The sequence below is a fragment of the Engraulis encrasicolus genome, chromosome 23 (genome assembly GCF_034702125.1).
Source record: "Engraulis encrasicolus isolate BLACKSEA-1 chromosome 23, IST_EnEncr_1.0, whole genome shotgun sequence".
Taxonomy (NCBI): Eukaryota; Metazoa; Chordata; class Actinopteri; order Clupeiformes; family Engraulidae; genus Engraulis; species Engraulis encrasicolus.
Genome location: NC_085879.1, coordinates 11,650,353 through 11,662,852, shown reverse-complemented (window position 1 = coordinate 11,662,852; position 12,500 = coordinate 11,650,353). Strand labels below are relative to the sequence as shown.

Below are 12,500 nucleotides of genomic sequence, written 5' to 3'. Positions count from 1 at the left end.
TGCCTTTTGTCCGACATCAAAAGCAAGGAAGGGAAAACAGCAGTACGGCTTCAAAGGTTTATCAATATTTCAGACCTATGAAACGACTGACCAAAGAACAGATTGGCTGATGTGTCCTTCAAGTTCTGCCTACTTTGATCTCGCACGCGAGGATATAACAAGGGAACATTTTAGATGCTCTGTGATCACACAAACTTACTTTCATTGTGTGTGTGTGTGTGTGTGTGTGTGTGTGTGTGTGTGTGTGTGTGTGTGTGTGTGTGTGTGTGTGTGTGTGTGTGTGTGTGTGAGACATATTGATCAAACCCACACGCTGGCTCTCTGCAGACATGGGTAGATTGACTATCGCCTGTCAAGGTGAACTGCATCATTGTGCATAAACACAGTGTGAATATGCGCGTGCATGCGTGCAGGTGTGCGTTTGTGCATGTGCATGCATGTTTGTGTTGAGTATCTGGAAAGCGTTTGTGTTTGTGCGTGTGCATGTGTGTTTGTGTAGCGCATCTGAAAATGAAATAAGTGTAAGACCTACTTCGCAGGGCGTGTTTCAGCTCCTTGCTCTGGTGGGCCACCAGGGCGGCCATCTTTTCTTGGGCTATGGAACCATGGGAAAGGTCCTGGAGGAGCTCCGTGTCTAAAACAGGAAACCACAAACACTCAGTAATCCTTTACTTGAAAGTATCTAAGAACATCTCAACCACAAACACTCAGTAATGCTTTATTTGAAAATATCTACATTGCAACCACAGATCCTCAGCAATGCTTTATTTGAAAGCACATCTACGTACATTGCATAAGAGTAACATGAACATGTTACTAACATAATGCAACACATACAATGAACATAAATACCATCGGGATTGACACTAAGTGTTTGAAATGTTAATGTAACCGAGGTCATCCTGCACAGTTTGCCACTCGGGGCTCGAACTCGCAACCTTTTAGTCACAGCTCGGGTTCAGCATGGGAGGCACAGGTACAATACCACTGAGCTAAAAATCTAAGCCAATTGCTCAGCGCTACCTCATCTGTATTAGACCTCGGGAGGGAGGTTTACTAACGTTCTACAGCCGAACTCTTCTAGTAGGCATCTGTAACACTGACATTTGTCTTTATGAATGGCAATGGCAATGGCAATGCCTTAGCAGTACAGTCATTTCAACTGCATTGTACTTTTCGTATGGTTATAAACTTCACAGAAAGTGTTGCCAAACACTCATATGAAGTAGGCTACTGTACCTTCAATGCTGCCTTGTCCTTGCTGCATTGAGAGCAAAGTGCAAAGGAATGTGTAATTGGGCTTTAGTTGTAGACAACTTTGTCCTACTGTAGATGTGACAAAGAGTTGGAACAGACATGAAGTGTTTATCATTCACTGTGTGCGTGTGTGCGTGTGGGGGCGGTGGGGGGGGGGGGGGGGGGGGGGGGGTCTTTTTGTGCATGTGCGTGTGCGTGTGCGTGTGTGTGTGTGTGTGCTTCTGTTCAAATGCCCAGAAACACGACTGCAATGCCCACACAGTAGCAAGAATATCACACAGTACAGTATGTCAAGCAGTATACTGAAGTAACACGTCATAGTGCCCATACAGTGAGCGCACTTGGCGTTTGTTATGCTGTAATGTTTCTATGGTAGTCAATGAACGTTCCTCGTTATGAGGATTCGCTGTAGGCGCAACAACTCAACACAGCTATCTTGTATTCGGCAGCAGTCATCTGTATTATTGAATTTGTTTCCGTGACTTGTGTTCAGCGCCGACCATTTTGCCCATAAAATAACTTACATGGCTCATCAACTTCCATTATGCATTTAGGTCACATTTTTAATCTGTTGAGTTTATTCAATTTTACAGAGCGCTGGTATGCAGCATACTGTACAATGTCTTTGGATTATATAGTAATAATGTGTACACAGTGTCTTCACAAGAAAAGAGACAACATTTTTTCAACGATGAAGCGTTAACAATGTCTGCTAAAATCTTATCCCACTCACATCTTATGCCTCTGTACCAAAAGGCTATGGTAAGGTTAGGTATACTTGTAGTATTTGGTGTGTAAATCTTTATGTAATATAGTTATTTGGAATATTACAGGGTGTTACATGTACAATGGATACACTGAAAAGCTCTAAAATGGGCTCTAACTGCTGGCAGGAAGCACTGGGGCACATTTAAGCAGAACAATAATTTATTAGTGCTCCATGTACTCTGGCCTTTCTTGGGTGTCTCGTCTGCATAAAAATGGGCCCGGCAGCTGCTACTGCTGATAATACTATGATGTGTTTCTTGGGAATACAAACTTCATAGAAAGGGTTGTAGCGTTGCAGACAGCATACAATGAGTGAGCACTAGAGGATTCATTCAGCAGAACATCAATTTTAAACTTTTAGAAATACTCAGTATACTCCTGGGTCTCCTCTGCATAACAATGGGCTTACGAGCTCATGCTTATATAGTGCTGCTGCACCACCACTGTTGTTGCCTGGTTGACACCAAACTAGTCTGGAGGAGGCTACCTAAGCAATTTCTTGTGGGAAAGGCATGGGTTGTGATTGACTACTGGGTCTCACAAATGTATCATTTTGCATACACGCAGCCCATAGCCAATCGTATCAGTTCTATCTATTGACCCGTCCAGAATTCACGTCATCACTGACTGCGTGCGCATCGTTGACTCAAACATACCAGAGAGGTTTTAAGGGTATTACAAGAGACTCCACTCGCCACTCTTCAGGGTGGTAACTGCACTCTAGGGGGCACCAACGGAGGAGTGCAGACTTCATTCAGAATGAATGGGCTGCACTCTCTTGACAGCGCCCCTAGGTGAACTGGGTAAAATATGGAGTGGGGAGGCTGTATGTAAACTGGCTGTGAACACACACATACAAACAGACAGTGCAGACCCTAAGGAGAGAGGACCTGCCGTCCTGAAGCGTGTACGTCGATAAAAATAGATATTCCAAAAAGTACACTTGTTAAGTTATTTTGAGAGGGAATAGCATAGGAGATATTTGTGGTTACAAGAAATTAAACGTACCGACTGGACAGAGGACATTATCAGGAATGCCCGTGTCTGTGGTCTGTGTGACCAATCGTTTTCATATTTTGGACAAAACACCTGGCTAATTTCTTTACAAATGCACTATGCACTATCGATTCTGTTCCAGGGATGCGTGCACAGCCAAATTACGTCATATCTGTTTACAAACAGTAAAGGGGCCAATTCAAACGGCAAGCTTCCGTGTCAAATCGTCGCTCTCTGATTGGTTCCATCGTTCAGACTCCCCTCGCTTAGGGCAGCTACCATACTGTCTTTCAGATCAGAACGATTGTACAAAGCAGCATGGGATTTCATGGCCAAACATTCTTCTCGAGTAAGTAGTGTACAGAGTTGTAGACAGCAGGGACTGACCAATCAGCACCAGGCTGTGATCACAATGAACACAGATTTTACAGAGGGAAGGCCTACTTTTTTTTGCTTATTATCAGCACAAGGTGGAACGCAGATTTTCTGCCTGCCCACTCCAAGCAGATCGAGTAGAAAAAAGTTCAACTTAATGTGGAAAATACGCTTTACATCACAGGTGGATTGCCATTTTTAAGGCGGATTGCAAGCAGAAATATTCATCCAGTGTTATTGCAGCTCAACCCTTTATACTCCAAAAATAAAGGGTTAGATTAGGGTAGGGTGTAGAAGCTAGGAGACATGTAATCCTGTAGCTCCATATGCAACAGGTAGTACTGACAGTGAGTACTGAGGCGTCATTCAGCACAACATCCATTTGAACATTTCAATAAAAGAAACTCTTGAAACTGTTTATGATGTTTGCACTCTACCTTCATTCTCATGCAGCCGGTAGTGCACAGGACTACAGACTACAGACAACATCTTTGGTGTCACAAATCAGTAGTTGCATCAATTATTTGTATTCAAATGCAAGAATATGAATTGTGCCTTTCGTTTACAAACACAAGCAAATGTTTTTTTTCTTCTGAAAACTTCCCAAAAGTGGAGATTTAAAAAAATAAAAAAAAACTCACGCTTAGACGTTTGTGCATAAACCACACTCAGGCTCATCGTGTCTATGACAACTCTCTGAAGAATATTTGTGCGGATTTGACAACAAAGATATTTTGGCACAGGTAGGGAAGAAAAAAAATTGTATCAAAATAGACGGCTATGTATAGCATAAATGGTGTAAGTGACGTTTGCACTCTACTCTACCTCCATTTTCTTGCAGCAAGTAGTGCACAGGGTTGCAGACTGCAGACAGCGAGCACTGGGGCGTCAGCAGCACCAGCTGAACCTTCTGGAGGTACGACTCGCTCACGTCCAGCGCTTGGAAGGCCTCGGGGAGCAGCTTCACATCTGCGTAAAGTAAACAAACAACACAGAGAAAATAAATACCAACAGAGAGCAATAAATAAACGCAGGGCACACTGTCAATGTGTCAAAAAAACACTCCGACACGTAGCCGGGGGAGGATATTGGTGGTGCGCTTTTACAGTCGAACCTTTTGCATTTATTTGCACTCACTTGTAACAAACAAATCATCTTGGCACCTAGTGACAGAACGTGTGTGTGTGTGTGTTTGTGAGAGAGAGAGAGAGAGAGAGAGAGAGAGAGAGAGAGAGAGAGAGAGAGAGAGAGAGAGAGAGAGAGAGAGAGAGAGATGGAAAGAGAGAGAGAGATGGAAAGGGAGAGAATGAGAGAAAGAATGAGAAAAGTGAATTAAGAGAAAGAGAGAGAACGATGTGAAATGATTTGGAGACATGGGTAGACTGATTGAGAAGACGAGGGAATGAGAGAAGAGTGGAAAGACAGACAGAGAGACACACCGACATAGAGAGCGAGAATGAGAATGAGAACGAGAATGAGAAAGAGAAATTGCTTTGGCAATATGGATGTCTTATTCGTCATGCCAATAAAGCATTATGGAATTGGATTGAATTGAATTGAAATGAAAGAGAAAGGAAAAGGGAAAGATAATAATGACAGGGAACAGAGTCAGAAATAGGAAAACCATGACAGAAAAAGAAAGACAAGACTCTTGAGAGGTAAAGAACCTCACAACACAGAGTTAAAGCTGACATATTATTCATCCAACAGCAAAAACTATCAAACTACTGTACAGCCATTACAGAATCTCTAGCCCATGCAGTGGGAGGGGGGCTCTGCCTTAAATCCCCACCCAGCTGGGAGATATCTAAGTGGGCAGTGGAGAGGCTGAGAAACACCCCGTGCTTCCCTCAGCAACTCCCATCAAGGTGCCCTTGAGAAAGCAGGCTGAATCCCACAGTGCCCACGTTGGTCTGCAGTGGTGCAATGCTCTCTCCAATTCTCTCCTTCTCTCCCCCTCTCTCTCCCTCTCTCTCTGGCTCAACTGGACAGGATTCAGGTATTATTGGCTGCAAGTGTTGATGTCAAATTCAGGTAAGCGTACCTTCCTCTTCCTTTGTCTCAAACAGTGCAAGGAACTACAAGACCTATCATACAAATATACAGTACCATATGTCCTTAGCCCAGTAGCTTACTAAGTCTTACGTACACATTAAGGTTTGTCGTGTCAACTTAACACTAAGAGAGTAGAAGCCAAAATGGAAAATAGTGAAAACTTTCTAATGAAATGTGTTCAATTAACACTTAAAAAAAATCTGTGTATGCATATTCCCTTAGTAAAACATAAACACATATACTCATCCCATCCCCCCTCTCCATCACAATGACTATTTGTGCAGCATTGCCTTGTCAACACTGCAGCTGAGATCTGAACAGCCGTGCTAATAAAGCACCTTTGAATTTGCGTGTGTGTCATTAACGGCCCTTAATTTCCTTTGGGAGTCAATCAATAAAGATTTTCTACGCAGTACCGTCACTCACTCTTGCAGCCCAGGTCGTTCAAGGTCTCCTGCAGCTCCACTCTCTTGCCGGCGTTGAGGTCCCCGATGCAGACAAACACCTTGCAGGAGCTGCTAGCATTGGCATTGGAGCCTTTACAGAGGCCGCTGGTCACACTGCCACCGCTCCTCTTGTTGGACCCGGGGCCCGGCGGTGCCTTCCCAGCTGCGATGGCTGCTACATGGGCCACTGTGGTGATGGATGTGGCCCCGGCCACCAGGATGTCCCCCTCCGCACCCAGCAGGTTTCCGGCCAGCCACGGGCCCACACAGCACGACTTGTCCTGTAGACATATGTGCACACGTACACATGCAGGCATGCGTGCGCGCGCACGCACACACGCACGCACGCACGCACACACACACACACACACACACACACACACACACACACACACACACACACACACACACACACACACACACACACACACACACACACACACACACATATACGCACGCACAGACACACAGACATGCACACGCACACACAAACACATGCACACACAATAAATGGAAAGAAAACAAATCAGAAAATGTAACTACATGCATGTAAAATACTAGCTATGTAGCAGGTGGTGTGCAGTTAATTATCTAAGTTCCAAATGAATAACTGTTTCTCTTTAAAATCTATAAGCTCTAAACATAGCTGAATTTACAGCACAAATTTCTCTTTGAAATGCTTCCAAGCTTTAAGGTTATAGTCAACTTGCATTGTGTTTATCACACAGACTGTTTTTATTCGTTTGTTTGTTTCCGTAAAACAGCAATTAGTCAAAGTGCAAAAGGACTACACATGCAGTAAAAGTCTGAACATCTAATCCAAGTCCTTGGCATTCCTTATGTCTAGCTCTACAGTGTAACACCTATGCACACGTTGCACAGGAGGAATGTGATGGAAAAATACCAGATGAAAAAAAATCATGTCTGCAGACTTCTCACGATACCTTTTCACCTAGGCCAAGAGCTACTTGGGGCAAGTTGAGTGAGAATAACGAATGGTTTGCTCGACTTACTGAACTGATTTTTTTTCTTTCAAGTCTGTACCCCTCTCTCTTTGACATCAATCTGCAATCTTGGTTGGTACAGCTACAGTGTTAAGCTTTCTGGTTGTAACCAGGCACCAAGGACCTGTCTTGATTTGCTAGGACAGAGAGGAAAGTGACCCTTTAATATCAAAGGTTACAGGACTACACCGTGACCAATATTTCCGCTTCCAATTTAATTTTCATTTTAGCTTAATGTGGCCTCAGATGTAAATGTCTTCTGTGTGTCAAAGAGCACAAGGTCGTTTTAATCCACAGGAGAAAATGGAAAACGAAACTAGCGAAATATGATGGAGATAGAAGAGCCAAGGAATAGAGAGAGAGAGAGAGAGAGAGAGAGAGAGAGAGAGAGAGAGAGAGAGAGAGAGAGAGAGAGAGACAGAAAGATGATTAAGTTAGAAAGTGGTTCTGAATGCTTAATTGAATTGAGCCTGATAATCAAATTCAGTGAGGTTTGCTTTGCATGGCGATGAGTGAGTTTTAGCGCGAGCAGGGCAGTCGTTTCGAGTGAATATCACAGGAGGACTCCGCGACTGGAATGGCCTTCCCTCTACAATCTCACCAACTCACATATCCCATTCATGCCCACACGCACGGCTTTACAGTTTTTCTCGATTGCCTCCACACAAGTTCTGGTACTTCACCCACAATTCTCGGAACATCTCGCCCATTTCCCAACTCCCCTAACCAATGTCACTGAACACTAAACACAAGTCCTACTTAACACTCAAATTCCAGTTTTAAAACACACTCTTTTCACACCATTACACACAATTCTCTGGATTACACTCAATTTTCATAAAGAAAAACACTGGGTTTCTCATGGAACACACTGTCATTCACAACACTACAATCAACTGCCATACTATGTTCACTTCCTCATCACATGGGCAAACTCTCTTCATACCGGTTTACAATCTGAAATCATCACCCCATAAGGACACACATTGCATGTGATATTGATGAAAACATGAGTGGATGCAGTGTGAAAACACATTTTTTCCGTTTTTGAACTCCAAAATCTGTTATACAAGAGATCACTTTCATGTGGTTACCCAATATTTGACAATAAATTAGTAAAACAAATTTACGTAAATGTCAGAAAAATATGTAAAATATATTTTTTTGCCACACATCTGTGTACTCAATGGAGGAGGCATGTGGCGATATTGCTGTTGATGCCTTCTCTGGGTGGATGCGCCATGCAAGACGGTATTTCCCTCGTTGCCTGGCCAGGGAAACTATTGCATGTGATGTGGATGAGGTCCTGTGGCCAGACCACAATAGAAGGCAGGATGAAGCAGAGTAGATGTGTGTGTGTTTTTTTTTCATAGCAATAGGCTATACAGTAATGTAATAGGTTTTTTGTACTGCCAAATAGGCAGTGGGGTTTATCTTTGTGTTGTTTTTGTGAAAAAGAAATAAAAATCTTTCTGTTTCTGTTTGTGTGTTGTGGGAATGAAGTTTTTCCAACTTATGTCACAGTATCCATGCAATCCAGAAAAAAAAAGCCCAAGTTACTGGGAGAAATTAGTTTTACCCTGTGCCCAACAGTGTTTTAATGGGTCTGCAAATGTGTATTGTAGTGACTGTCTGTGTGTGTCATTTGACGACAAAATGAGGTTTTTAGAAGAGAGTACATTGTTTTGAGACAAGACGTGCATTTTTCAGAGGTAGTGAAGAGTTTGGCCCGTTGTGTGTGAGGTTTGGAGATTTGTGTGTAGAGTTTTGAGAATTCGAGGACCGATTCCGAAAATTGTGTGTAGGCAATCGAGAAAAACTGTAATGCACTTGTTGTTGTTTAAAGTGACACAATTCATTTACAATCAATTCTTCCGACACAAGTCCCTTCTCAAGGCCTGCCTCTCACCACCACCACCGCCACCCCCACACCAACACCCTGGTGTCTGAAACCCAAGGCACGGAGCTGATGTCAGGGCCAATGTCCCCTCCGTCACCGGGCTAGACGGCTAGAGACCTCTGGGGTAGACACGGCCTTGACGTGTTTTCAATTATGGCCCCTGCCGTCAGAGCTCTCCCTCATATGCTATTCATGTGCATTTTGTGGACTGTGCATGGTCTGTTTACAAGTTGCCTGCCGATACTAAACGTTTGGTTCACACTGTTCCCCTGAGATGGTGGAGGGCAGGAGAGATATCGGAAGAGATGTGTTTTGAGATCCTATTGCCTCCTCCATCATTCTCTCCACATAATAGATTGACAAACAAATCAATAAGAGCAACATCATACACAGCATGTTGAAACGAAACCGTAGCAAAGCAAATTGGGGCAGAACGATAACTTTCCCACGGAGAATGGCTGTCTCAGACAAAGAAGTGGACCGATTGCAAGTTCATAAAGATTGCAAATTCATAAAGATTGCAAAGACCTTCAATTAATTTAAGTACTGGCTTAGAGGATTTGGGTTAGAAGCGGATGAACTGTGTCATTATCCGAGATAGGTGTATGATAACTGCATACTAACTAACTGTGCAGTTGCTGGCTGGGCAGGCTGCGAATTATGATGCACCTTGCTTCTGCTGATGTGAAAAGATGGAAAACTGCATGTAACTTGGACACAATAAACATACCTCAACATCCTCAACAAGTGCCTCCTACTAAGCACTTGGATTTTTTGGAATCCTAACACAGTATCTTGCGTTTCAGAGCCAAGGAGGAAGTAAGTGGCTTTCTGTGAACAAGCCCAAAAACTTTCAAAGAGTTGCTGGTTGGTGGGTGAGCTGGGTGAGTGCTGTTACCTACTGATGATGGCTTAAGGGCCAAAACGCGTTTGATGAGAACATAGTTGGTGGTTGAATAATAATGAGACTGAGCTTTCGAGTGTGGTTTTCTCCGCTTTTTGTTGTTACCTGCAAGACGAGCTTGTGCTGGCTGAGGAGCTTGGTGCGATAGAGCTCGGGCTTCTGCTCAGAAGGGAACACCAGCAGGTCCTGGCAGTGTGCGTCACGACAGAACGTCAGGCCCTCCAGCTGCTTAGGAGACTTAACCTGCGTGAAGCCCTCAGATGTCAGCAGATCCAGCACCTCCTCTAGACTGAAGAGGAGAGAAGAGAAGAGAAGAGAAGAGAAGAGAAGAGAAGAGAAGAGAAGAGAAGAGAAGAGAAGAGAAGAGAAGAGAAGAGAAGAGAAGAGAAGAGAAGAGAAGAGAAGAGAAGATCAGAGAGGAGAAGATCAGAGAGGAGAAGATCAGAGAAGAGAAGAGAAGAGAAGAGAAGAGAAGAGAAGAGAAGAGAAGAGAAGAGAAGAGAAGAGAAGAGAAGAGAAGAGAAGAGAAGAGAAGAGAAGAGAAGAGAAGAAGGAGGAGGAGAGAAGGTGAAGGTGAGAGTTAGCATGATGGGGGTTAAGGGAGTGCATGCATGTGCGTGTGTGTGTGTGTGTGTGTGTGTGTGTGTGTGTGTGTGTGTGTGTGTGTGTGTGTGTGTGTGTGTGTGTGTGTGTGTGTGTGTGTGTGTGCGAATACATGGCTGTTTCTTGCGTTTTCTCACAATAATCAATCCACACCATCTCAGCATTTCGTTCCGTCAAGGTTCACTCCGACCCATCACATCACACCACACCTCAATCCATTCCTCCCCTCCCCCAACCTCAATGGCACCCTGGAGGACTGACCTGATTTGCCAGGACCTCAGCTTAAAGCGTTCGGTCCCACCCCATTCGGACGTGACAGAGAGACTGATAAAGACACAGACACTGACAGCTAGGCCTCCCGGCCTTTTTCCATTTTCTTTTCTTTCTTTTTTTGGCACTACAAAGACACCCTTAATGCTCCAGGTGTAAAAACGTCACCGAAACGCATAACTCAAAAGACAAGTGCTCCTCAAGGGGAATGGCATAACGAAAAAAAGAGAGATAGGTTAAGAGAAAAAAAATATGACAAAAGAGATAGCCCATTTTCCCATACATGAATCGTCTCACACACAAAAAAATGAATACGAAGGACATTTCATATGATCCAGGTAGGCCTACATTGTAGCGGAGGATTAAGGCGTATGTGACCAGAGGGAAAGTGAAGCAGTTCGGTCAAGTCAGCAGTTCTCCCAACGAGAACCGCGGTGGACCCCAAGGGACACTCTGTTCCTCCGACCGTAAGCTTTTTATGAGACCAGTGTCATGTCATAATGACTTTACGATGTGAAATGTATGGTGCACACATGCACACTGGCTATAATGAAAGTGTTCTTTTATAATCTGTTTTTGCAGGACATCCCACTGAGCGAGTATATTATTTTTATTTGCAGAGGAAGGAATATTTATGACTGTCTGTGAAGTCACTGGTTCAACGGGCTGGTTTCCAGTAGCAAACCGTGTGGTCTGGAGAATGTTGGGAAAATCAGGTCTGGAATCTGTTTTCAAATACAATATGTGCCCCTGGGAGCACTGCAAGAGTACTCTGATGGCCTATAAGAAAAAAACTGTGTTATGCTGGAGTTACAGTGGATGTGTCACATGAACTTAAGTCAAGTTGTGTCAAAAATACATTGAAAAGAAGGGGTTGAGCTGCTGTGTCTGTGTAGTCAGTTCCAGTGATTGTCTTTGACTGAACGCATCCAGGCTGCCTCTTAGAGTGCAGCTCAGGATAGTCTCAGTCACATGGTGAACAAAATAAACAAAAACTGCCATTGTTGGAAAAGGGAAAAAATACAACTTTCAAAGGCAGCACTTGAAGACAGCAAGGCATTGTTCTTTGCCCATTTTGAAGGAAATGTAACCACATTCAGTAAAACAACGCTATTATGACTATGCTGAGTGCTCCAGTCATCCCTGGGAGTCGCTGAGAAGTAGCCCCGTCGGTCTTGATTCTGCTGTCCTCGACTGTGAGAACGACAAAGGCTGAAGTGCACACATCTTTCTTCTGAACACTGTAGAAGGTATTAAATCGACTCACAAAGTGCTGGATTAACACTGCATTCTTTTGTGTACTGTATGATATCCATTTTTAGCGTTGGGCAACAGTGTTCTGTGCTCCTGTCTAACCAGGTTCTCCAAGGTGTTTAATTGCCACTTTGATGCCGGTGTAAGGTGACTTGTGAGGCAGTGAAGGCAGCAAAGCAATAAGGCAGTAAGTCATTCTCTCCCTGCCAAAGAGACAGGCCTATTATTTATTTTCATATGCACCTGCTATGTGAGCGTCAGTCCGTAACAACACAACTGGTAGCTTTCGCACAGGCAAACTGGGCTGAAAACAGCCATGAAATATCTTTCACGTGTGATGCAACGCAGCAATTACCGGTGCTTATGAAAGAAATGTTTTCTCCTCTCTATTCATCATTCATCTTAAATGCTTCGAGATGGATAAGGCACAGAGCTGAAGCTCAAATAATAGAATAGAATAATATTTCATTATTCATTTTCGTCTCTTCTCTTTTTTGGAATTCTGTTCAGACTGATTACCAAATAATAGTTTAATAATAGCGTCAAGACCACCAGGAATGTTGAGCATAATTAAAAGATAGAGGCACCCCGCCTGTGGGTAGTGGGAAGGCTATTAACTGACTCTCCACAGGAGGTAGGATGGAGGCTGAAGCGAGACTTCGTCTGCT

The 12,500-nt window shown here is 43.7% G+C and overlaps 1 protein-coding gene across 1 annotated transcript in view; it reads right to left on the bottom strand.

Moving 5' to 3' along the window:
- The window catches only part of LOC134439461 (putative methyltransferase NSUN7), an 80,196-nt gene that overhangs the window by 24,631 nt on the left and 43,065 nt on the right, over positions 1-12,500 (bottom strand). Inside the window, exons 7-10 of the mRNA XM_063189350.1 lie at positions 9,811-9,994; positions 5,878-6,178; positions 4,222-4,365; positions 533-634 (exon numbers count right to left, since the gene is read on the bottom strand). Coding sequence (XP_063045420.1) covers positions 533-634; positions 4,222-4,365; positions 5,878-6,178; positions 9,811-9,994 — 731 coding nt within the window. The remainder of the gene's footprint in view (positions 1-532; positions 635-4,221; positions 4,366-5,877; positions 6,179-9,810; positions 9,995-12,500) is intronic.